The sequence below is a fragment of the Haliotis asinina genome, chromosome 6, assembly GCF_037392515.1.
Source record: "Haliotis asinina isolate JCU_RB_2024 chromosome 6, JCU_Hal_asi_v2, whole genome shotgun sequence".
NCBI classification, from domain to species: Eukaryota; Metazoa; Mollusca; class Gastropoda; order Lepetellida; family Haliotidae; genus Haliotis; species Haliotis asinina.
Genome location: NC_090285.1, coordinates 9,261,834 through 9,289,808, shown reverse-complemented (window position 1 = coordinate 9,289,808; position 27,975 = coordinate 9,261,834). Strand labels below are relative to the sequence as shown.

The following is a 27,975-nucleotide window of genomic DNA, read 5'->3' as shown; positions in this document are numbered from 1 at the left end:
TGTTGAAAATGCGTCACATCATTTTTGCGCTTTTACTTCGCAATTAGCAACAGCGCAGGTTTTGCATGCACTGCACGTGGAGCAGTCCTAAACATCAACATGCAACGACCAGGCGCACAGTTGCTTCAGGGCGGATGGACGAAGCAAGGCGGATATGTCGGGGTGAGATAAAAAAAACTTGAACCAAGCGACAAGTTGTTCACTTACAAATATAATCACGTATCTTGTTGACTCTTTCAGTGTAACACTTGCTGAGCTAAAAGTTTCAGATTGTGAAAAACACAAACAGCTACATTCGCCATTACATGACATAAGCCGAACGACGGAGTGTAATGTCGTCTGCCTCGCCGACAACAATTCCGCGCCGACGAACGCTAATCGATCGTTATCGTGCAGTCAGTGGTCTCGCAAAGTATACTGGTTCCTGCGATAGAGATGTAAAACTGTCGGTTTGTGGATGATTTTGTTCATCAGTTGGGACTGGCCATGGTTTGGTCCGTCTGCTTGGCCTGTTGCGCACCTGTAATTAAAACAAAGAGAGGAAGTTTGCTCATATACCTCCAGTTTGGCTTCATTTCACAGGGACTCAATTTGATGGTCACGGGATATTTTTTGAAAATATTTTGTTCTCAAATATTGAGAAACAAAATCATGCCCTCGGCGTTACAAAACAGTAGTCGCAGAAGTAGTTGGTTGTCCGAAAACAGTGGTGTGGGGGCAAAAATATATGTTCGACACTTTCTAGAAAATAGATTGATTTTTGAAGTAAAATAATCCTCATATGGGTACCACAAGGGCATTATATTTGTTTCTGCGGAAAGTGGTTTTCACGTTCCCCCATCCAAAATAATATTTATAAATTGATATATACGAGAATTATTCACATAACCTAACAGCAATTCCTGGAGGACCAAAAGCCCCCAAATTAAGTACACTGTTATTGCGTTGAACCACAAAGTGATACCTCTGTTAATCTGCGGAAGAAAGAGTATGGGGGAACGGAAGTAACCTTTCCGTTTTCGCTCACATTTTTGTGTGCTTAAAGACGTTCTTCAGAGATGATCAGTTACGCTAACCATATCGATTACAATCGGCTAGTTGCTAATGAATGTATCTACAACTTTTACATCGGAAGTATTATAAACGTCCGAACGCGTTCGTACTGAAATAGGTACAGATTTCCAATCTCTCTCGAATTCAATATGAAATGTCAACAACCCCACCAAAACCAAAAGAACAAAAAAGTAGTAATTCTGGGTATTTCTGTTTCTTTTCCTCATACAATCATTTCACGTCGCAGTAAAAGTACAGTGTATCTGGACCTTCTGTTGAACCTCGTATGTACTATTCTGTTAATCCGATAAAAGCAGGGGAACTGTCCGATGTGGTGGATTATCCCTGATTATAGTAATCTTTATTGACCAATATATGTTGGTTCGTAAGAACATTCTACTGTGCCTGTTTATTGTTAACTTTAACAACCTTTATAAACATTTTCGGATTTTCATTGATGTTTCCAATTCTCGGGATAAAATACCTTTCATGCATCATTTTGATTATATCAATTTTGATTCTGGGAATAGCCGGTCTTAGTTGCAGGAATCATGGAACGTATTGTTTCAGTACGCTTATCGATAATGGAAAAGTGTTATTTATTGGAGATGGTTGTCAGTTTTGTGTTTAGCATCGTTAGACTTCCCAACCCCCGTTTAACCGTTGTTTATTGAGAAATCTGGTCACGACATACTAGAGTCCTTGCATGTATGACATAACAAGTTTACTTGCGTTTGGCGGTGATCATTACCAAGTGGACACGTTCCTGTATTTCAGTGACTTATTCCTCGGGTGAACATTCTGACAATGGCTTTCTTGTGTTCCAACTATACTTAATAGATTGCATTTATTGCCAACACAATGTCGTAAACTGTGAATGGGTTTTCCTGTAATTTTCGCCGGACTTCCACAAAGTAGCAAACGCTGAATGCGGGAACTGTCAGAAAAAGGAAATAGCAGATGCGGGATTTGTGAAATGTTCCACCATAACGCAAGGGATATTATGATAAATTAGGAAACGCAAACAAAACGATAGTCGTGGGAATAATATGAACATGAAGAGTGTTTTCAATTAAGGACCATGCAACCTGTAGTTTTATACGAGCTTAATTGAATTCGAAACATTCGGTGCAGCTGATAAATTACAAAATCAAACACGCTGTCGATGTCTCTCGGGTTAGTGTTGTGTTGGTGCATCAGGAGATTAATGCGTTGTTTCGAACTGGTTGCTGATTGTTTTTAATCGCCCATAATCTGTCTTTGAACAAATAGTGGCGCTTTGATGGTTGAAACTGGTTTAACATTTTTACGTCTAAAAGGTTTACATGAGTACATAGCATGTATGCATATTTGTTTGCACATGTGGTGAGCGGTGGGGTAGTCTGGTGGTTAAAGTTGTAGGACATCACGCTGCATATCCGGGTTCGATTCCCCACATGGGTACAATATGTGAAGTACTTTTTTTGTGTCCTACCGGCGTAAAACTAAACTCTCTCGCTGGGGTTTTTATTATTTACCATGATTTCCAATGGCATAGCTTGTTTTAGTCACGATAGGGCTGAAGCATTGCCGATATGACTCACTCGTGTAGCAGCATTAAATAGGCACATAAGAAATAGGCAAGCTCTGAAAGTCATAGCACTACACAGCTCGTCACGTAAACCTAACCATCCCTCTGATCAGGAAAATTGGCAGAAGAAAAGCGAGAAATTTCAAGCTCTCCCGTGTTCCCTAAATATTTGAGATACAAATCTCCAAATTTGGATATCGATTTGCTAGATAACAGGGGACACGTGCATTACATTCGTTGTACTGCGAATCCTACTTTGCTCCCATTGTATGGCAATGGGTGTCAACACTGATTAAAGCGTTCGTTCGTCACGCCGGGTTCGATTTCACACATCTGGTACAACGTGTGAAACCCATTTGTGGTGTTCCCCGCGATGATATTACTGAATATTGTTAAAAGGCGAAAACTAAAATAAACTCGGTCGTCGACGCATGGGTTAGTGAGTTTTACTGATATAGTAAACATCAGAGACCTGCCTGACTTTGTCCACTCTCACATTGAGCTGAAACAAAGACATGTACGTAGCAAGCGGTATTCAGCACGTTCTCACTTTATTTCTGCTGTAGACCCGCGAAGGTCCGGGGTAGGATAGAGCTTCAGCAACCCATGCTTTCCATACCACGTGACTCTGATCACTTGATTGTCACGTCATCGCTTCCCAATTGCGCAGATCGATGCTCATGCAGTTGAACACTGGATTATCTGGTCCAGACTCGATTATTTACAGACCGCCGCCACATAGCTTGAATATTGCTGCGTGCGGCGTAAAACTAATTCCACTCACTGTTTCTACTGTACCTGACCAGTGTTTACAATTCTATTTCAGATCTGCACTCGTCATCATTTCAGCTGTCTTTGTGGTAGATATGCAAGTTTCCCATTCATGCTCAACTGCTTGTGTTTCACATTTATGCTCAATTGCTTGTTTCACATTTATGAGCAACTGTTTTTGGAAAAAATATCTTTGCTAAATTAATCTAAGCAACTGAACGTGATGACACAAAACTGTTAAACTGAGGAACTAAACGTGGTAACATTTATTTCTGAGGAACTAAATGTGAAAACACTTGTGGTCAAATGTGAAGAACTGGAAAAAATATGTAAAGTTTTGACTTAATGAATTACTAAGAATTTAACTAATTTTATTAACCCCAATTATTTAAATTTTAACTGTATTAATGTTCCAAACCGACTAATGCTGACCAAATCTAACCCCGACTATAAAACCTTTGACCTTCGAACCTAACCCTAAATTTAACGTCTGGTGCACAGGGGCTAGTATTGCTGAAAATAAAACATCCTGGGTCAACAAGCCTTCACTGATATCCATATACATATAAAGAAGGAAAGGGATGTAACGCGCACAAAGTTGCCAAACGCCCAACCCGGTTATAGGCGAACTCTGTGTGGGAAATTTTGGAATACACAGCACGCCAAGAAATGAAAATACTGGTGCTATATGTTTGACCAATCAGACAACAACTTGTCGTTGGTGCAAGCCTATTGAGGGTGAAGGACAAACGTGGACTCGATCACTCGATACCGCTAATTTCGCAATATATTCGTGTATTGCTGGTAAAGGAATAACCCTACTTCATTTGAGAGGTTGTAGAACGAAAGCTGAATATCTAGCGATTACTTTCCCCGATCGGGTGTTTTAAGTGAAATACGTAGACTAAGTATTTCTTATCCGAAAGGCGATGATTTTCGTAGGCAGGTTATTGGCGTACAAATGAAAAAAATGTCTTTTCCCGAGTTGCAAGCAAAGTTGCTCGGTACATAGTGCACCGATTTTGATAATTGTGGATTAATTCGAAAGGGAATTTATCTGGCTTTATTTTATATTAATTGCGGCTGTCTAACACCCAGAATTCGCCCATAATCGAGAGTGGGGTGTTTGACAACTTTGTGCGCGTTACACCCCTTTCCTTCTTTATATGAAAATGGGTATCGGTGTAGGCTTGTTGGACCCAGGATGTTTTATTTTCAGCAATACAATCCGCTGTTGTCTGGTGTAAGCGATGTAACCCGTCTGTATTTTGAGACACGAAATCTAGAAGCGTGTGTAGTTCACTCGCAGGTAAATCTCGTGCAATCAGTGTCTATGGAAATTTAAGTCCCCGAAGTGGCTGCGTTTCGATGAATGTTTTCAAATTCCATTAACACTGACTGAACGAGATGCGTTTGCGCACTAACACTCACATGTGCAATTAGGTGACACGAATGACCTCAAATGTACCTGCTATTGCATGCGTTTCAAGAGGCGATTGGGGTGTACGAAACGAATGTACCAAGCGTAATCCGCAGTGTGTAAAGATGACTTGTATTCAACAACGTTCTTAGCCACTGCTCAGCCAGAGGACTATCATCTGTAAATAATCGAATCTTGTTCAAACAGTCCGATGACTGCATCACGACTAATCAATTTTCCGCATATTTCGATTACAATTATATGCATCCACAAGATCGGCGATCTTGACCATATTTAACTCATTGATCCTCTAACAAGACCCGTGAAGATCCGGGTTTAGAACTGATCTTATGTAACGCATGGTTGTGGCATAACACGACTAATTGGATTGCATTGTACGACTCGCTAACTTGGCTGACACATGTCATCGCTTCCCAGTTGCGTAGATCGATATCCATGCTGTTGATCATTGGATTGTCAGGTCCAGACTCGATTGTTTACAGACAGCCGCGGTACAGTTGAAATGTTGCTGTGTGCGGATTTAAACTAAACTGACTCACTCGAACAACAAATATCCTCGGGATCCAATTCAAAGACCTTCATAGTCCATAGTGTATTTTGGTCAAAACTGTTTTTTTTTTCTCATTTATGCTTCAGCAACATTCAGTGCCTTTAGCGTGTCCTGCAAATGGGTAGTAGCATTGTAGATCTTTTCTTGAAACCTTCGAGAAAGGTAATGGCAAACCTTCGCCGGGATATGTCACGGTGTTTGCAGTCTAATTTTAATATTAATTGAATTCGTGGAATCTCACCTGAAATGATGTCATTGTATGCAATTGTGTATCATGGAGTTATGAATTTTCAGACGATGCCTAACGCTGCAGTACCGAGAGGTTACATAATGCAAGGTACGTTGGCTGGATCCGGCAAAATTTGAATAATGTTTTGACGTTGTAATTATGATGAAATATTTTTCGGTTCGTTGACGGTTATTTAACGCCGCACACAGACCTATTCCAACTATATCGCGACGGCTGTAAATACCCTGGACCAGACAATTAAGTGATCAAAGACATCTGTTTGGCTCAAAAGCGATCTAACTCAAAACGTGTGATGAACGTAAAATATTCAGTGATACGCTGGTGATATCAAAACATCATACCAACTTGTTGTTCTTTTGCAGAATTGTTCAACACGTTGTTCAATCTATCATTAAGATACTGACCGTTCACAATTTGTTACTAGTGAGGACTGCAAAGAAGGGACGGCCAGGTGTGCGAGATAATGGAGACGGCATAGGTTAATGAATAAATAACTTTGTTGGCACTTGTACACTTGCTTCTCGAACACCTGGCTGCCCCTTTCGCAATCCTCAGTCGCAACAATGTACTGTGTCAATACTTAGTTTATGAAACAACTTGTATACTTTTAAGTAAAAAATTCTGCCAAAAAACTCACACAGTTGCTATAGTGTTTGGATTATTATCATGCTTAGTCTTCCGTCCACTTTTGAACCAAACGGACTATAGCATCGATGTACACTATTAGGTGTATACGATGATGTATACCTACAGAATACCGGAGACGTACCAACCACATCCTTTACTGTCGTGGACTTCGTGTTATTGCACGAGCTATAACATTCGAAAAATAAGGGATATTTTGTCTACTGAAGTTTACCCGTGAAGGTTCATGATAGAATAGGCATTCAGCAACATAGTCTTGCTAATAAAGACGGCTATGCTTGTCGAAAGAGGCAACTAACTGGATCAGATGTTCAAGCTCGCTGACTTGCTGACACATGTCATCGGTTGCCAGTGGCGCGGACCGATGCTCATGCTGTTGATCACTGGATTGTCTGTTCTCGATTATTTACAGACCGCGGCAATACAGCTGGATTATTACTGAGTGCGGCGTAAAACTGACAGACTCTACTGAAGTTAGATCTGATGAGTCGACCCATATGGGCTCGAAGATGTTTGAAGAACTTATGTTATGTCGAATTAATGTTGACATTTTAATATTTTTCCTGGACATTGCATGTTTACCTTGTCATATCAAAACATAATAATGAAATATTACATTGTCTTGTGATTATTGTTTGGGTATGAAATGGTGAGATCCGTGAAGGTCCCATGGCAGAATAGGCCTGCAACAACCCATGCTTGCCATAACAGGCGAGTATGCTTGTCGTAAGAGGCAACAAACGGGATCGGGTGGTGAGACATGGTGACACATGTCATCAGTTCCCATTTGCGTAGATCGATGCACATGTTGCTGATCACTGGATTGTCTGGTCCAGACTCGATTATTTACGGACCACCGTCATATAGGTAACTTATTTGAAGGCATGTCGGATTAAGGTAAGCATAGTCCCGGTGGGGTAGCCCAGTGGTTAAAGCGTTCACTCGTGACACCTTAAGACTCTGAGGGTTCTATTCTCTACAAGGGTACAACGTGTGAACCCCATTTCTAGTTTTCCCTGTCGTTATATTGGTGGATTATCGCTCAAAGTGCGCCCTCCATTGGACAGCAGACGTCACGTTAAATAATGACAGATAATGCTAAATCATATTCTCACAACATACACGAAAGTAATTTTTAACTATCGAAATTAGTATGATCAATGAATATATAATCTCATCAAGTTCTTTACCCCCTTCAGTGAAACCCTCGTGTGGCAGCGATGGCCTCACGGACGCTTTGGTGACGGTCATAACAGATCTCCAGGCTGAAGCACAGGGCAAGTGTTCGGGGTCGAAGACAGTGCCGTTCACCACCGTCGACAGAGTCCACTTCACCCTTCCTGTCTCCTACCCAAAAGGATTGTCCCCCTGCAAGTTTATTGTAAGTAATTACACCCATTCCTATGTCGACATTAAATGATTGCTGTGCTTGTGTAGTTAAGTAGTAAACGGCATGCGTCGCTGCGGCTGGGCGTCAACAGCAGTTGGCTACTACTGCTCTCTCCTCTCTCTCTCTCCTCTCTCTCTCTCTCTCTCTCTCCTCTCTCTCTCCTCTCCTCTATCTCTCCTCTCACACAGGACTCGCTCACTACGTCACTCACTTGTTCCATACCCCTAGTTTCTGACCTGTGCATGGTCTGTCACTTGCCTAGACCTCGGCATTAAAAGATCTAAACAGGGACTTGGGTCAGTCCTAGCAGGGTATCCCTTTACATCGGTGACATGTTCTATTTCCACAAACGTTCACAGACACTTCCATCCTTCATTACAGCATATTGTAGGCGACCATTCATGATTACCGCGTTGAGTCATCAGATTGCATTAAAATACTGACTACATACAGAAATAGTTTCCGCGTATAGATTTTCATCTATTGGTTTTAAGAGCAAAGTTTCGAAGTGTCCATCAGTTAATACAAGACTATTATCAAATCAGAAACCACAACACAGAATCATTGATCTTTCCCAGTGTGCTAAATAGTTTCCAATTTTTTTCTCGCTAGATGGGCTTGCCATGCCTGAAAGTTACTTGCCCTCAAAATAATTCACCAACCCCGAATTTAAATGTAAAAACTAAGCATAAGATCACGAATCAAAATAGAAGCCAATAAGATATTGACGGCATGGCACGGGTTTCATCGTTATTGTGTTATTATCAGGCCATACCGACAACAGTGAGTTATAAAGTCTCGCTGACTTGGTTGACACAGGTCATCGGTTTCCAATTGCGCAGATCGATGCTCATGCTGTTGATCACTGTATTGCTTGGTCCAGTCTCGTCATTCTAGGTTACCGTACAGGAATTCTCGGTTACCATGCAGGGCGTCATTTGTTATATCCATGCATGAAACACAATGACTTGTTACTTATAGTATCAGTTGGGACATATACATAAAATGATAATGAAGGGTGTTGTTAGGGTTATCTTAGATCTACTACTAAATGATGTAATACCATATCAATGTATCTGATCTGTCCGTTTTTAACTTGACATTTTAGGCTGTCAACCAAAGTGGTTCAAATGCCGTTTTGTCATGAAATACGGAAGAGTTTATAAATGTAATCGTGCCAACAAAAATGGAAGTAGGCCGATGTTTGTTTTCTGAAATCACTGACACGCAATAAAAACTGCTTTCTGTCTCAGTTGGATTTGTTTTTGTTTTCATGGGTTTGGCAGTTAAACAAACCGTTAAGAATTTGAATCGTAAATAAACCCTGGCCTTTTAGTCAATGACAGTTTGACGATTGTTCGGGAAAATATTGGCAATTTTGGAAAGTTTTAAAGTTCTCTTTGAGTATAAATGTGTCTGGCAAGATTTGTAACACTTTTAAATGGTTTTAATTTCATATGCAAAATGTGTGTATTTTTATTATAAGTGGTAAGTGAGGCGTTTTTGTTAATAATAGTTGTACGCCGTCAAAGCAATATTTATGTATTTACTGAAGTAAATGAGTGTCTTCATTCATTCAGCATGTAAAATTCACATGAATTAAGTGGACAGACGGAGGGTGATGTGATTTCCATCTGCCTCAAACAAAATGATTCTTAAAAATCTGGTACTTGTTACTACCTGGCCTAGAATTTGTAAGAAAGGGACACAACAAGGTTTGATATTCTCGGGATGAATATTCTTTGTCTTTTACATATCGAATCCCAGTGAGCGAGCATAACATGACTGGTACAAATCCGCATTAACACTATTACGTGTATGCTCGTAGCTATAAAAGCTCAGTTGTCATGAACGCGCCGTTGCGAACAATATAACTTACCTAAATTCGCTGCTAAAGCAACCGACGCACACAGCTTTACACAGACCATCCATACCAGTCTGGTCGTAAATGTTAGGTCAAAACTACTCCCGTAATCTCCCGGTTGAAGTGAGCGAGTCTTTATGGCCTCTGAATACGGCATCGGCAACATGGCGTGTCAGCTTATATAGAGAAATGCCCGAAAGGAAAGGTGATCATAAATGTTGACTACATGTCGAAACCCTTGAGCTTCAAAATGATGCTGACAAATGGGAAAGTGCAACGAATATTGTTTCTGCACCTTTTGCATAGAATTGGGAACAATTGTTTACAAAACAACTCAGACATATCGGACAAAAAGTAACTGTGATCGATTACAACAGAAATGCCTTTAACACACTTCGAAACAGTTTTTAGCATTGCATGTCATCGTGGTAAACATTATCGATAGCTTTTCGTTAAATAGATTTCCCAAGAAAACACATGTTTTGCCAAAGGAACTTCTCTCGCCTCCCGCGGGATGGTCCCTTCAAATCATTTTTGAAAAAAAAACGTTGATTTTCCTCCAGCAATATGTCCGCGACTGAGAGGAGGCATGTCACATTGATTTATGGGGGTCGAAGGTACTCTGTTGAGGCAGCAGGAACATATTCTTTAGCAGAAATATTCATTTGAAGATGTATTGTTTGTTTTCGCTAACCGTGAAGATAAGCATACGGCGGGATAAGAGACGTGTTTCGTTTTTTTCTGCTCTCGATGTACAGCGTTAAGTCAGCACGCTAAATGTTACCATGCCGTGGAATGCCGTTCCGACCATAACAACGCGCACCTGGCGGCCGTACAGGGGCTTTTACCTTTTTGAATCTGGCACGTGGTGGTGTTTATGATACTTGTGTCATCAATGAAATAATAACTAAAATAACAAAGTATCCATAAATTGTGACAAGACATATTTACCAGTTTGTCGAAGCATAATCCTTCACGTGCCTGGGGTGATTGACTTAGCACTGTGAACGAAGATAGCAGTACTAATTTCGTAATTATAATAAAAAACCCAAACCTGCCGAACCAGTACACCTACCTCTGTATACCGTCTTTCTGCGTACTGGTTAGTTCTGGGTTATTTCTGTAGAATAGGCCTTCAGCAACCCATGCTTGTCGTAAGAGGCGACTAACGGGATCGGATGGTCAGGCTCGCTGACTTGGTTGACACATGTCATCGGTTCCCAATTGCGCAGATCTATGCTCATGTTGTTGATCACTGGATTGTCTTGTCCAGACTCGATTATTTACAGACCGCCACCATATAGCTGGGATATTGATGTGTACAGCGTAAAACTAAACTAACTCACTCACTCAATTTCTGCGCCTGTTTATACTGTTTGACTTTATAGTCCCAAACGAAATACATCAATGCTCGAGATGCTGATGAGCGGATTGCCCGGTACAGACTGAATTATTTACATACCGCCGACATATAGCCGGCATGTTGCTAAGTGCGGCGTTATTCACGAACAACTTCATGGTTACGGGAAGAAGATAAGTATTTCTGAAGATCTTTGAGAAAATTTCAGAAATGCAGTCATGAATAGAAACCGGGAGCTTCCTGTTAAGTCTTGCGTCAGTCGAAATTGATTTTTTAGACCACCGTCTCTATCAACCGAACTTTCGTGCCACATTGCTGAAAACATCAACCTCTGTCATGGTCAACATGACAAAGTTAAAACCAACTGGATATGATTTCGTTCTTTACGAAAAACAATCAAACGTTTCGATCGACATGCAGCCTTTCAGCACGTTGAGCTCAGAAGTTCTAGGGACTCTTGAATACAGGTTCATCTTATCTTGGCTCTGGGTAGTATATGCTTGATGTGTCTGAACCTCCTCTTCATTAATTTCGATACTGATGCCTCTAACTTAAATACCGCGTCGGCTGTTAGTCGTCTCTATTGCTCAACATTATGGGCAACGTGTCTACAGGTGTGGAATGTGAGAACTGGTGGTCTATTAGGTGAGGCGCCGCAATTCGCTTTGCTGAGCTGCATCCGATGTGGAGATCAGGGTGCTGTTGTATAAAAAACCTTGGCGTTAAATCTATCTACAGTCTGTACTTAACTGTAGGACTTACGGTCATCTAAGGGCTGAAACAATTTTTCTACATCGGCACCCACAAATGCTATGAATTCAAATACCTGTTTCCCAAAATGTTTCTGTCAGCACCAAATACATGCTCGGTAAACTCTATGTCATAAAGAGCATAGTGGATAACGGGTTCGATTGTTACGCCGAAGACACGCGGTCGATTCCTCACATGGGTACAATGTGTAAAGCCCTTTTCTGCAGTTCCCGCACTGGCATTTTAATGTTGCTAAAACAAATTAAATCTAAGCTCGCTCGGTCACAAGCGTTTGATTTGTACACCATAGCTGTTTCCTCAAACAGTAAAATCAGCTGGTGTGCTGTCATATTGCTTGAATACCGCTAAAAGGCCTTAACTCGCTCGCTCTTCCATTCGCTTTGGTTTACATCTCGGTGAAATTAAGCAATGTTCTCTTGGTCTGTCTGTTCACGTATACAGTTATACATCACCTGAACTATATCTATCGCTGATGTCCATATGACGACCTGAAGAAGCGACGTAACGATTCAGACAGGCAGACATCACCTGTGAAGATCCGGATTGGAATTGTTCATTAAGCCATGCTTGCCGTAAGAGGCGACTAAAGGATAAGATGGTATGGTTCGGTGACTTAGTCACTTGTATTCGTATCCCAATTGTGCAGGTCGATGCTAATGTCAATCACTGGATTGACATGCTTCGGACTCATGTATTTGAAGACCAGTGTTCCTTTGTTCAAAACAAGATCAACCTTAAACACAAGGCTAGAGTTACGATCACCTTAAGAAAATGATACGCCCGTTGCACAAAACAACCTTAGGGCAACCTTAACTAAGGCTGAACTCTTCAGCGCAGGAGTAATGGAAGCGTCCCTGGTTACCACATGAATTCAGCGTGTCAAGTTGACTCGTTCTTTCTCTGTATACTCTCTGCTTCCTAAAACTTCTCTGTCTCGCTGTATAATATAAAAGCAGCCACCATATTCCCTTCCCAACCTTAGAGGCGCTAAGGTTGGGTGGGTCCAACCTTAGATATCAACCTTAACTTAAGGTTAACCTTAATTAAGGTTGGTTCGTGCAATGGGCGGCTAACCTTAGTAAAGGTCTAAAGTTGTAATCTTAGAGATAAGGTTGACCTTAAGAGATAAGGTTGTTTTGAACAACGGAGCACAGCCTCATGTATCAGGAATATCGTCGAGTGCGGCGTCAAACAATTCTTTGGCGTTTTGACGTTAGAGGTAACCCAATGTTCGGTGACTTGTGAGATAAATATCATGTTCACAGATCGATGTACATAATGCCAATCTGTAGAATGTCTCCTCCAGACTCAATTACGTGCGACACAAAACTAACAAACTAGTCCCAAAATGATCTACAAATCTACAAATCTAAAAATCCTCATTTTCCAGGAACGTGGAAACTCTACAAAAGTGTACACACTGAAGGTGACTGTTGCTTTTGGCGAACCCGGTAACCCTCTCCATCAAGTGCAGGAAGAATACAGGGTCACGTGCACCTTTGGACCAAGTGGCAAGGGTGCTAGTAAACAACACAAAATTGGTGATAGGTGAGTTCCAAATACGATCAGTTTAATACACTCAGCCGATTAGTTTGTATCGTAAGTACGAGCATTTTTATTTCACGAGTCAGTTCTGTAAGGAGGAATAGCATACAGACGAGACAGGCGTTTTGGTGCAGGTTCAAACAGCGTTATCCAGCAAGTGACTGCAATCCTACCTTCGTGATAAACACCTAAATGTCAAAGAAGTTAGTCAATTCTGTTTGAGGTTTTGACAAACCGGAAGACAATAGGACGCCTCCTACGACGGTGTATTTATATAGAACGAGTTTATCTTCATATCGGTAAGTGGTAATTTGGTATAAATTTGTGAAGGCCTTTTCGTGTATGGGGAATAACATAAGTGCTGAACACTTGTAAAACTTTACCGTGTTCCTCATTCCAGTATGGGAACATATCCCCAGCCACTGGATTCCAGTGCATGCAAGGTCGACACCATCTCTGGGTGTGAACTCGTGGTTAAGTGAGATATCACAGCTGGGTGGAGAATGTGCACCAGCTGCAGCAACAACGCCCAGCGGGCATCACCGCTCGGTGTAGATTGTTCCTAGAGGTTAGCGCCATGCCTGTATTGGAACAGACGGTTCAGCAATGGCACCACAACCTGACGTGCAGAATTTCAAATCTTGAAGGTTAGCACATCGTTTGTGTTGGAAGATATGGTTCTGAAGTACACAGCTTGGTGTAGATTGTCCCTCAGTCAAGACGACCGCCGCATGGCACAGGGTCCCGCAGTGTAAAGGTGAGGTCTTGCCTGTGTGGAACAGATAGTTCAGAAGTGGAACCACTGCTCAATGTAGAGTCTTTCAAGCTAAAGGACAGCATCCTGCCTGTGGTAAACTGACAATCAGAACGCGCCATCGTTGGCATAGCGTCCATCGGCCTAAAGTGGCCCCACAGGAGTAATCCCGAAAGCCATCACAATGGCTGTTTGGGTACAGATGATCAAACAGAAATCGCAGCTCGATATGGAACACTCCTTTACCAGCGGCCGTGGATGCAACAGGGATGAGTTTTATGATAGTGTTAACCCACTGGACTCAAAGCAACACCAGCGGTGTTCTGTTCAAGCCCGAGATATTCACAACTGAGATTCTCTATCATTCACACCGTCTTATGCATGGAATGTAAACCTCTTCGAGCACTACATACCCGGCTATGTCCCGGAGTGCTTGTTCCCGCATCTGCGCAATGTTACCATTCTAAGTCTGTCCGTGGTGTTGACGGACGTGTTTATTGGGAAGGTTTCCCTCATTACTTAGTTTACTGATCCGTCGACCCCAATTTCACACATGTGCAATAAAAACATCGCAATTTCAGGATCTAAATTCCAGTGACAGATATGTATTGATTCCAAGAAACCAGGGTTTCTCAGTTTGAATTGGTCTCGGTAAAGGGCCGGGTTCATAACAGGAACGAACCGACTATTTACAATAACGCTCCCGACTGAACGTTTGTTCTAATGTTCTTTTGACCAACGCTAGTGATATTGTTTTACGCAACAGTTGGTAGTATTCTACATTTATTACCTGTGTCAAATTATGTGTGTTCAGGCAAAACCAATGGTTGCCGTTACGTCAACATCCACATTAGAAACGTATTAATGGTAACTCCAAAGGCATGGGTCGATGTCAGCAGTTCAGCATGTAGCTATCTCATCCCTCCACATTCAGTCGATACGGTATAACAGGAATAAGGAATATTGACCAACATAGCTGACCCCCCCCACCTCCCAACTCGCTCTTTTGGTTTTATTTATTATGGCTACGTGAGATTCCTTACTAAGTCTATTACAATTCACTCGCTTATTATGTGACTATAAGCGTATTCCTTCAGGTATTCGCTTCATTATTTGCAATCGGCAGACTGTTCATGAGATTCTACAAAAATTGTTTTCCACAAACTGGCGTTGACACTAAGTGCAGTTAAACGAATGACCTAAACACAAAGGCATCGGTGACCAAAACGTCTGAAAAACTAAAATTACAAGTAGCGTTCATCAGTGTACCAGAAAGCAGTAATTACTGGTTCGAAGATCCGTGTTACCCATTCTTGTAATCCACGCTTGTGAGAGGCAAGTTGCGGGATCGGGCGGTCAGGCTTGTTGACTGGGTTGGCACATGCCATCTTATCAAGATTGCGTCGATCTGGTCACCATTGGATTGTCTGGCCTAAGCTCGACAATTTACAGACCGCCGCCATATGGCCGGAATATTGCTGAGTGCGGTGTAAACTAACTAACTCCCTCACTCGCTGTTCAGGTCAGCTTGCCTTGTTTCCTGGCTTGTTGACGCCACTGATCGTGTTTGTCCAGACATCTAAAAATTGAGTATAAAACCTTTCTTTCCAATACCTTAGACTGCCTTATACTTCCACATTTAGCTGACACGCTTCGGGATAATAACGTTCAAGGTTAAAGTACTGTCGGAAATGCTTTTTGACTTTTGTTGAAAATTAGGGATCTTAAAGTTACTGAAACAACGAAACACACTGTAACAAACATCTACATAATGTAGACCGACGGAATAATTTTGAGACGTGTCCTGAAATGTGTTTTTACAGATGAAAATACTAAACCCGTAGAAAAGAAAGTCAACTGGAACGTTATTTGAAAGCAACATTAACTACCTGTATGTCATATAAACATAAAGCTCAATGGTACGATGTTCAATCTGGGAATTGTTTTTGCAAAAACACAAGGAGTTACAGAAACTATTATTAAAATATTGACACATTTCACTGTCTGTTACGATGGAGGAGTACAGAGAAAGGGACAGTCAGGTGTTCATGAAGCAACTGCTCCAGCACCAGTACCAACAACATTGTTTTGCTCTGTTTCCTGAAATGTCCCTGTATGAAAATATTCACTTCATTAAAGTAAATATATAATGACCAAATGTGTGTAGAATCAACTGCTTAAACGACATATAAACGTGGTGCTACGTACACCTGTTAATAAAAAATAACAGACGTTGGAATGAAGACCATAAGAAGATTTGATCCGAATCTGAGACTGAATCCGGCTCCTCATGCACTTGGATCACAACAGGTGTCACAACACTGATGTTCACTCTATCACGTTGACGGTACTGCCGCGCAATGTCAAGGACATGGTCCTCTGCCCCCTGCCCTTTACCCCACCCCACTTCAGGGTTGCAATGCTGTCCCATACTTTCCTCACTGTTACTCGTGCATGTAGGTGGAATCTCCTTCTACAGTTTGTACGATCACTCCCGTGTTAAAGTTATCAAGGATGGTTTTACGCCCGATGTTTGCATTTGAGACGACGACCCCTGTCTTGTTTGATTTGTTCACAATATTGTAAACTTGCTGGTAAGACATACCAACTGCTCTACAGGTTCGGTGTTAAACCCTTTCTAAATCAATGAAAGCTTTACCTCCTTTTCAAGTACTAAAAGCTTAGAAACATTTGCAACAATCGACTTCATAGCATTGGCCTTAGTGAACGCTGTAATAGACATGTGCATGCATGGCGGGAACGTAGTTATTAACACTAAATTGTTTATTGATAATTATTAAATATAGAAACGACCATTAAGTACAGTAGCACACAATTCTACATTTATTTGTTTATTATAAACTTTTACACCAACTGTAGTCATAGCTTAAATGTGAAGTCTATTTCACATTTCAGTTGTTGAACTCTCAGATAATGTTTTGTTGTCGTGGTACCGAATTCGCTCCTGTATAGTGCCTTTGAAATGTATGGGAGTGTGTAATCGGCACATTAGGCACATTGTTGGGGAGCTGAAATATGTACAACGCACTACCTTTATCACCTCTAGAAAGATCTTCAAGCCAAACAGCATTTTCTAGCATTACTGACAGTACCAGTCAACGACATCGATGCGCTTAAACAGGAGCCTGGGTCACGGTGTCCACATGGGCCTCCTCTCACAAAGCACTAATGAAATAGCAAGTCACTAAGGTCACATTAGTGCAACGTTGAAGAATGGAACTTTAGGTTATCCTTAGTGAAGGTTGTTTGTGAAAAGACTCATTGGTCCTTATTTTTCGGCTCAAACGGGACACACTACGCAGTTCGAGCGAGTTCAGGAATCTCCACAATGTTCCAGATAATCCTGGAATGGCGTTGATTCGTGGAGGTATAAATACCGAGAAAGCCGACCCCAATTGCTCTGGTTCCCAGATACTATTCTTCTACTGGATACTGAATAGAGACCGGAATATGCCAAATAATATCTCAAAGTATGGGAGGTCTCGGATGCCAGAAAGCTCAACCTTGATCTCTTTTGGAGTGATGCTGACTAGAGATGTGAATATGTGAAAAACTATCGCAAAGTATGGGAGCATCCACGGATTTGTTTCGACTAGAGTTTAATCACGAATGGTCTTAAATATATGTAGGGAGAGTGTGTTTTATTTTTTCATTTGCAAGACAAAAAATAGAAGTACCTATTAAACATGAACGAATGGGTTAAAGTGCCGGATTTACGTCAATTTTGAGCTGTTCAAGGTTTCATAAATAAGAGAGCTCAAAGATTCCATCCTCAGTGGCTCACTGTCCGTTAACTGTACAGGCAATTATTCGGTGCCATACGATGAAGGATTGGGCTCGAATCTCGGATGGATCTCTACCTAAGCAAAGAGGAGAATGTCTACTTAATTCAGAATATGTAGTCACATCTGACCATTGCCATTGTCTGTTTATATGAGTGCACAGTAATTAATAAAAGACGACTGAAAATATTAAAACACATTGTTTCATTTCAGTTTGATCGCGCCATCCGTCCTGAAAAACAACGTGGGTCCTGGATCGAAGGCCACGGTGAACCTTGTGGTGAGCAGCGTGACCGGGGTCGACTTGTCCGCCACCCCCATCAAACTGGGCAGGATAGTCTCCCTCACAGCCACTGTCACCACGAGTGAGTGTTCATAGACAAGCTAAATGTTTTATACATGTTTATGTTCGCTAACAGACTCGACAATATTTTAGCCGCATGCCGACGCTGAATAACGGAAAGTAGTCCAGACAGCTGTGATTGCTATCAAGAGCACCAATCGGTGACGTGTATCAGCCCAGACGACGAGCATGTCCATCTCCATTTAGTAAAGTTAGTAAAGCAGAACATACTGAACTTAACAAATCCGCATGTGGTAATTGATTAACTCGTTGCTGCATGAAGACTCGACGACTTGATCCTGAAAACAGGCAGCACTGCTGACTTACTTATTTGATCGATGCTTGCCGAATGACCAACACAATATAGGTTCATGTCCTTTCACCACCACATTTAGTGTTATTCTATTCTGTTTTATCAGAATGTATGTGTAAATACTGTTTATGTCAGGGTTGATTCAACTTAAAATGTCATCACTGACAATAATCCAATGTTCTGTTGACCTTCAATCGATGTTACCGATGTACAGTTGACAACACTCGTGTGTCACCGATGTAATGTTCACAACAATCGTGAATCGCCAATTTACTGTTGACAACAATCGTGTGTCACCGATGTAATGGGGCGGTGGGGTAGCCTAGTGGTTAAAGCGTTCGCTCGTCATGCCGAAGACCCGGGTTCGATTCCCCACATGGGTGCAATGTGTGAGGCCCATTTTCTGGTGTCCCGCGCCGTGATATCGCTGGAATATTGCTGAAAGCGGCGTAAAACAAAACTCATTCACCCATGTAATGTTGACAACAATCGTATATTGCCGATGTAATGTTGATCTCGAATGGTTACGTGGCCAGGCTGTTTTTTTTGTCCCGCAGATATATTACGATTTCACGAAAAGCAACACAGTCATAAGCTGCACTTACTCACGCATTATATGTACAGCGAACCTACCTTTGCACGTTAAAGACACTTGAACATTTAAGGTAGTGTTGTCTATCCACATCATGGCACACGCCCAACAGTTCATAATTAATGTAATCATGCAGATCTTCTCTACGACAGAACCGATGAGGCTATACCTATTATCTCAATACGTTCGAAGCACATAGCGCCGGAGGTTTTTCAGTATCAAATTCTTAAAGGTGATCGATCATGAGCGTTTTTCCCAAGGAAAATCCGTTCTCTGTAACACCCATATTTACATTCGACTGTATCATCAGATCAGTCTAAATTTTAAAGTCTCTTTGCCAGTTTTTACTTACGAAAAGCAGTGATTTTCGTTTAATAAGGTAACTGAAGTCTGTATGTTTTAACTTGTCTCATGTAGTGACACAAAATGTTAAATTAGGCGGTGGTTAAAGCGCTCGTTCTTAATTGGTTTGACATTGGTATAAAGTTCAAGGTCAACGTCTCTAATCTGACAGTGCTGGAATGTGGTTAAAGATGCGTAAATCCATCCAAACCTACGATAACGCCAATAACATTTACAATTTCAGGCCGTTGGGATAAGAATAATTATTGATGTTCGGGTCAAAATGATACCGATGGACCAGAATCTTTGTCCAATTCGTGTCTTTTAGACGCTGAATGTAGTGAAAACATCAGACAAGCTCCCGGGAAAGGGTGTTGTTAACGTTTGCATCCAAAATACAAATGTTTTAACTGAATTAACTTTCTTATTATTTTAAAATTATTTTCCGTGTGAGGTTTTACATGAAAAGCATACGCAAAGCGCTATATTATACTCGCGATTGTCATTTACCTCCCTGGATGAACACCCTAGGCTGCCAAGATGCTAACGTTTCGTTATGATTTGTTATATTACATTTTTGTTTCTACGTTTTTTATCATACGACTCTCGCCATTTAAACCATGTTTAATTGGTACAAGTATGTTACTTAGTAAAATTAGTACACCTATAAGTCAACAACTCGAGCATTCTCATGTGTATTAGTTCAATAATTTATTGTACGAAGCACTCCCGGACATATCTTGAGGAAAATAAATAACACCAATGAACCTTATGTTTGATAAAATCAAATTGATCAATTAGTATAATAATTAAAGTTAATTCATGGGTTCCAACTGCCGATAACCTATAATCTATAATTCCAGGCGGAAGTGAACTTGGCGTTCGGCCAACGTCATGTGACGCCATCAGCGGTCAGCAGCGTTACGCCATCCTGAGAGCGGGGTAAGTCCATTACATGTAGATTGCTTAGTTAAAGCGTTTCCGTGCTCATCACATGTTTTTAACTTTTTTACATCGCCTTTATCGAGAACTAGACGTTCTACCGGGAAAAGCTTTTCCTGCTGGAAATAGGCTAATTTAAACATAGAGCCAGACCTCGTTAACCTGTTGGTGGTCTGCACCGGCTCTGCTGTTGCCAGCCCCTTAAACAATTCCTCTCCAACGAACACGTGTTCGTAAAAACTGTTTTGGAGTATTGTGAAGTAAGGCACTTCACTGAATCAGCCATGTCTATGAAGCAGAGGCATGTTATCATGTATTGTGGATGATTTCTGAATCAAATATCTATAGCCCTTTCTTTATTCTACGTTATCGACGTCTGTGTATTACTGTAATTTGGATAGGCAAGTGGTTAAAGCATTTGCTTTTCACGGCCAACACCCTGGTTCGATTCCCCAAGTATAGAAAATGTGAAGGGTGTTTCTGGTGTTCTCGTTTTGATGATGCTCTAGCGGTGTCAGAACTGCGAACACCCTGACTGGAATACTACAGTGATGCCTGCCATATTTATTTCCATATGTTTTCCAGTGGCCGGTGGGGTATCTTACTGGTTAAAACGTTGGCTCGTCACGCCAAAGACTCAGGCTCCATTTCGCAAATGCTTACAGTGTTTGAGGCCCATTTCTGGTATCCCCAGCCCTGATATCGCTGGAATATTCTTAAACTCGGCGTAAAAATAAACTCGAAATTAGTCTTTCGAAGATAGATATCATTAATTACAAAATTATCAGACATTATATAACACTATAGTAAGATTGCAAATATGGCTGTGTTTGAGACATGATAGGAGTAGATGCCGTGTTATGATCATGTACCAGATAATATTGGGTATTTCATCAAATGTCCAGTAAGCATTTATTTTAATAGCTGCTAACCTATATAACTGAACGCATTAAACTAAAACTACCGCGCCTAAAGCTGGATATTGAGTGTTTGTGGATAATCTTATGATCATTGATATACATCATGGGACCAGACATCACATTAGATAACTATCACAGCTTGGTTCAGATTGACCATGATGCAGCGACCTTCTCAGGACGGCATGGATCAACGTTCTTTTTCCTGCCCGATTTTCGAAGTCTGAGTCGGGTTAGGTTTTGGCAGACCCTTTTTGTAAGGTGAACCTTGGCCGTGGACATGATCGACTTTGTTGGGAATGTAAACCTAAGTAACCACTGAATAGAACTGCATTCGACTTGCTCAAATAGCTTGACGGTTGATCACTGTACGGAATATGGCCTTAAATGCAGTTTGAAAGCGCGTTTAGCAGAATGCCACCGTCGGGGAACTAGAAATGGGCTTCACACATTATACCCATGTGGCGACACGAACCCCATTCTGTGGCGTGACCAGCGAAGGCTTTAACCACTGGGCCACCCCACCTATCCCATCTGCTAGTAAACTATTGTTTTGTACTTTTATGCGACGAACATGTTCATCAAGACTGATTACGAGAACTCGCGTTACTTCTCTGATTAAATGTCGTACTTTATTTTGTTCCATAAATAATAGTTAATAGATTAATATAAAAACTATTAAAGATGGCATAACTACATATCTGGAGGGGCGGTAACAAAGCGTACTTGGTAAATCGTTCGCTCGCCACGCTGAAGGCAACCCATGCCTGCCGTTGTCGTACGAGGTGGCGAGCTAACGGATGGTCAGCCTCGTTGACTTAGTTGACACGTCATCGGTTCCTAATTACGCTGTATCTTTTAGCGATATCAGTTTCGTAGGCCGCCGTGAGATTATCATAATACACAACCAATGTTACTCCACCAGGTTGAAACAAGTATGATATATGGTCAGCGCCTGGTGTCACTTCTGTTCCAGATGCGGAGATGGGATTGTATTCAACACAGCTGATGGTTTCTTCACAAAAGGCCTGACCACCAAAAGTCCTTTGTTTGAAATGTTTACCTTGGGAGGGAGTTCCAGTTTAAAATTCGAATGCAACTTCACTTTGTGCAGCAAGAACTGTGATGGGGTAAGTTTCCTCCTGGAGGAGCAGTACTGAGTAATGCAATGAAGATCTGGTCTTCTGCATGTCGGGAAGAGGCCAAGGTGACATCAGTATATCAGGTTCACTGAAATGCATGTCACGATATCCCAAGTGCGAAGGTCGAAGCATATAGCATCAGTCATTGAGGTGTTCTCATACACCAGGCTTTCGTAACATTACGACCTGTCTTAACTCTGTAGTAACCATTGGTTTACGAAGGTCAAAGTGCTACGAACGTTTTGTGGATCTGTCGGATACGATTTGTTTACGATTCCAGTACTTGTATGAAATTTTCAGAGTCGCTTAGGGTATCGGTAAGTTCCTTGTAAGAGACATATTTGAATATATGCAAACCCGTAATATCAACTGCGACCATTCACAATTTTCAGACATAGATTTCCAACCAGGCTACCTAACTTAAGCACCGAGCAACCCATTCTTGCCATGAAAGACAACTACGCTTGTCGTAAGAAGAGACTAACGGGATCGGGTGGTCTGGTCAGTGACACGTCATCGGCTCCCAATTGCGTAAATCGATGCTCATGTTGTTGATCACTGGATTGCCTGGTTCAGACCGCCACCGTGAAGCAGGAATATTGTTGAGTGCGGCGTAAATCTAAACTCACGCACTCACTTAAAACTACGTTCGATTCCGCAGATGAACCACTGAGTGCCCCAGTCTGGATATTGCTATAAACTGGATAAAACAGAACTTACTAACATAATTATCACATCAAATTAACTGTGCTAACACCGTGGGTTAGTATTGGATACCAACCAAAGATACGATGGGAAGGCGTTCAGGATAGCACTCTCGCTAACATTCCCTATTTATTGTCACGGCATTTGCAAAGCTGGTTCAGTGATACAGCATGTCGTTCTTCATAAAGTATCCCGGTGTTACAAGAAACATCTGCTATCAGCAACACATCTTAAAACAACTGGAACGCATTTGCCAAAGGTTTGGGGGTCTTGTCAGTCTCGAGGGGGGCTCCAGCAGTTAACTGAGCACATTAATAAGAAGTTGGGCGACTTTCAAATTGTTGTCTAAAGATATGAATATGTGCGGTGGTTCATATTGATGGCATGATCCTTCACTGAAATTCCCTGCAGGGAAAGTACTCATTGTCAGCCTGGTTTATGAAGGAAACCCAAACTCACTCGTTCATTTAAAGGAACAGTGGTCTGGAGTTATGACAAGTTTATTGTTTCATAATTACATGTTTGTTGTGCTCAGTGCCATCCTGAATTCTTATTGGTTGAAGTGGTCACGTGTTATACGATTGTCGGAAAATCCCATTTACTCATTTCTTCCTTGTCATACATCATACAAACACTCCCCTCGTTACTGACAGAACAATATTACACTGTCAAAACGCAGTCCAAATCTGGAGGCAGGCTGATCGAAATGCTTTTACGGCCATAACTATGTCATGGCTGTCCAAAATGTTATGTCAGTTTTGTTAACAATTATTCTATTTTTTATTTTGCATATGCTCGAAAACTACCAAATATTTGGCACTGAACACCACAAATTCTGCGATGACCGTTTGATATCCCCTTGATATATAATTCGATTTTGGTGTATGATGTTCTACTGTACTGAAGGAAACCTTTGTTAAAGGATGTTTTCGTTCACAAGAAAACCGTTGTATGACAACTATAACTGCATACGCAGGTTAGCTACATCACTGCAGCTGTACTGGACAACCTCCATTTCTTATCTCTACGAATTATCTTTCGGCGTGGGTAATATTCATTTCTTCACAAAACGTCATTCTTGAAATATTTCATTCAGCGATTTAAAAAGTCACATATGAGTAAAATACTGTAATGAAGTGCCCGTTCGTAGTTCAGTCACAGATGATTTGTGTGGAGAATCAGAACTGATTCTCAAACATCGTACCAATGTGGGGAAACGGAACCGTATTCCCACCCTTTTCATATTGTTGTATGTTATTGAGCTATTGTTCGTTCGAATGCCAATTTGCCCTATATTTTCATTTCAAGGTTTCAGAGCTACATACCCTAAGACTTGATTGGTAAACCCCAAATGCCCTCTCCACATGTTTCTGCTGCTCAATACTTATGCACAGTTTTTGATACTGTTTAAATCAGCTTAAACCCATCCCACTCATGACAGTTTCTGACATATTGCTGTTGACAATACACCTCGTGATTACGCGTTTGCAGAGTTCCTGCGTTAATGGGAGAAAACGACGATCTGAAGTGGAGACATCAAACAGACAAGGTACTTAATATGTGAATGAAAAAATAAAACATTTTTAGGCTATGACTACCACCTTGATTAGTTGAATTCAACAATTTCCTATTCTGTTTAAAAACGAAACCACATGTCAATAACGGCAAGCCTATTGGAAGCAATATCTCTCATAATGACATTTTGGATTCTGAACGTTTTGTCTCTTTTTTTCTTAACAGGGATAATGCCCTAACATCCTTTACCCACTAGCTTCTAACTGTGCTTATTTTTATGATTGGTGTTAATAAATTGAACATTTAGTGGACTGTGGGTCCATTTGATTTTCTACCACCTTTGCTTCAGATGATTGGTTCAATTTGATGGCACAGACCGTGCCGGTGATGCCGTCGAACGTCAGAAACGATTTGCAGTATCGGACTAGACACAGTCTAATAGGCGCCATTAGACGGAGATCCCGATTGAGGAAACGCTAACATTTGTGCATATCACATATTAATTTATTACATTCGAAATAAATGAAAGACTTTTTTGCCTGTCTGATTATTTGAAGGACTCGGTGGATTTGTTTGCAATGTTCCCCACATATGACGGCCTGGCAATACACAACAGACAAACCCTATCAACAGCATCGATCTTCCCGGATGGGACACAATCATATCTTCCCAGCCAACCCTTGAAGATCTGGGGAAGAATCTGTCTTCCACAACCCGTCCTTGTTTCAAGAGACGACTAATAGGATGGAGTGCTCAAGCTTGCTGACATGGACACGTGCCATGGTTTCCCGATGACATAGATGCTCCTACTGTTGATCACTAGATTCTCTATTTCCAGACTGCTCCGTATAAGTTGAATACGTCCCGGTACGGCGTTAAACAACAAATACATCGAATGTAATTATCTCCATGTGAAATTGAGCAGTTACATAACTTACATCACCTTGTATGGCTATAGAAAACACACACTCGAAGGCCTCCTAATGATGGCAAAGTGAACAGAATACAGTGCACGGTGGCCTTGATGTCTGGCCAGTGGTGATAGAGATGCTACTGTCTGTTATTGATGTGATTCAGAAGAATGTTCAGGTGCTGTGAAGGAGCTGAAGGATGTTGTCGTAGTCAATGCTGACAGCGACAACTCATCTGATAGCTGTACAGTGCTATGTCGGCTAATAGAAAGATGAAAGGTTTATCTGTCTGTGTTTCACAACGTATATTTGCTCGCGTGTGTTATTTTACGTGGTACTCGGTAATATAGTAGCATGGTGATAGATTGGCATTCTGGAAGTTGTGAGTACAAGGCATTCTGGATCACAGTTTGATCAGGATGCAAGACAATACATGGAATCGTCTCTGTTAGCAATAAGAAGTTGACCATACTTAATGGTTCTTTGCTTGGGTAACTTTTTGACTGTGGTCTCTGAACAGGCGTTTGGTCCACACGTTCAAGTGACTGAACTTACTGAGTATCGATCCACGCAATAGTGATTGGGTTTGGTTTTACGCCACGTATAGCACTATTCCAGCAATATAACGGCTGGGAGACACACTGTGCGTATGTGGGGAATTGAACCCGGGGTGATGAGCTAACGCTTTAACCACTAGGCTACCCTGCCATCCCTTTCACAATTGGGAACTGACATACAATGATGTTGACGAACATAACTGTCTATTTTGGCATCATTAGCAAGCACTAGTTTGGGTGTGCAAATACTGCCTGTGACATACTAAATGCAGAACCACTGTACATGTATTCTAAGGTTTTATGAAAGCTTGTTGAGTGTAAGTACTGCTTCCTATTCATTACATTTCTTCCCCTGAACATGAGTTCATAACGGCCGTGAGAATACAAGCTTGGCTAATGTTCTAGATTAAGCAAAACCCTACGGTCACACTTGCTCTCTTCATTGCAAAGATTAAACAAACACCTCACCACAGGCAGACGAATACTGGATTATACACTTAATCTTCTAAATACCGATAAAGGACTTGCAAGAGTACACGGTCAAAGGAACACCGATTATACGGGCCATGGCCGATTAAGAGCACCACTGGGGATATATACGTACGTTCACAGATAACTGAAGCAGCGTTCTGTTGATATCATGCGTTTGTACAGAGCTTGTCCATGTAAAAATGTAAGGAGTGTGAAGGTAAAAGGAATGCTGGACAATATCATCAGATCATGACACTTCAAGATGATGCAACACTGCTAGGTCACTCTTGCCAATCCGACTCGTATGGGGTGCAATCATTTGTTCGGTTTCCAGATGCTAAAGTATGTTGCAAACAAATATGGAAGTCCTGAGAGGACGTAATTTTACAAAATGTAGACAACTTGACTTTAGGCTAATGCATACGGGTCGCCATTTTGTCTTAGTCTAATTCCATATGCCATATTACGTTCCTTAAAGGTCACATGCAACCAAAATATCAAACATAATTAAAATACAATTATCAATTATTCATGGCATATACTATATATTGCTGCTTGTAAAAAAATAAACAAAAATATAAGCGTACAATCATGATTCCAAAGTGCAATATTTTGTACTTGGGTTTACTTCCCTCGAAACGAAGCCTTCGGGAGACGGAACCCAGTCATAGCGGGTGGGGGTGCACTCAAGTGTAATGATGGCTTCCGATTGGCTGGTTCATTTGCTGATGCGCTGAGGGCTCATTGTGTGTACAGAAAGATGATCTGTTTGATGAGCATTTTAGAAGTATGGCGAGTCAAAAAAAGTAAGATTCTTTATGGATAACAACTTCTCTTTTTGTACTTGATGCGTCGTTTCAGTATGGATTTATAGATCGTTGTCAAAAAAAATCATATGCACTAGAAGAAGCTGTTATCCATAAAGAATGTATATAGATATGTTGGGTTTTGTAGATACATGTTCTGTGAATTTGTGTTCGATCCGGTCAAAAATCATCCAGAGATGGTGAACTACTGCGTGGCTGGAAACTGTCATTCGTCCAAGTACAAAGCAGGACTTGAAACTGACAAGAGTTTGCACCAGTTTCCGTCAGATCCAGTCATCCGGGGAAAAATGGATGTAGTTTGCTTGTCATGTGTACAAGTATCACACCTGCCTAATTACATAATGTGGCAGAGACAGGACTCGGGTGCACGAGTCATAAATCAATTTATTTTGTTTATGGCGTATAGCCTGATAGGTTATTAAGTTCAAATTGCGTGTGGTTGATTGCGTGCTTCAATGATTGAAGCTGTGTATTGCATATTGTCGTTAGCAGACAATCAGGCAGGCAGACATATAGGTGTTAATAAAATAGACATTGAGCTTTCTCTATGACAGAGGTTGTTTACCACAATCAAGAAGTTTTTTTTATGTAACGAAAAGATTATTTACTTGTTTGTGTACACAGCCAAGAT

General features: G+C 41.2%; 1 protein-coding gene across 1 annotated transcript; it reads left to right on the top strand.

Annotated features, from left to right (window-relative positions):
* Positions 1-39: 39 nt before the first annotated feature.
* Positions 40-26,439, top strand: LOC137288056 (vitelline envelope sperm lysin receptor-like). The gene is made up of 10 exons (XM_067820433.1): positions 40-162; positions 3,450-3,483; positions 5,680-5,722; positions 7,480-7,661; positions 13,056-13,213; positions 17,981-18,132; positions 20,221-20,299; positions 22,193-22,346; positions 24,555-24,612; positions 24,928-26,439. Exons 1-10 carry the CDS (start codon positions 155-157, stop codon positions 25,056-25,058), a joined length of 999 nt encoding a protein of 332 aa, XP_067676534.1. The 5' UTR covers positions 40-154; the 3' UTR covers positions 25,059-26,439.
* The last annotated feature ends 1,536 nt before the right edge of the window (positions 26,440-27,975 follow it).

Bases quoted from the DNA above. Each gene is read 5' to 3' on its own strand.
- LOC137288056 (XM_067820433.1), top strand. The intron at 20,300-22,192 runs GTAAGTCCATTA...CTTCTGTTCCAG, and splicing joins TACGCCATCCTGAGAGCGGG to ATGCGGAGATGGGATTGTAT. The intron at 22,347-24,554 runs GTAAGTTTCCTC...ACGCGTTTGCAG, and splicing joins GCAGCAAGAACTGTGATGGG to AGTTCCTGCGTTAATGGGAG.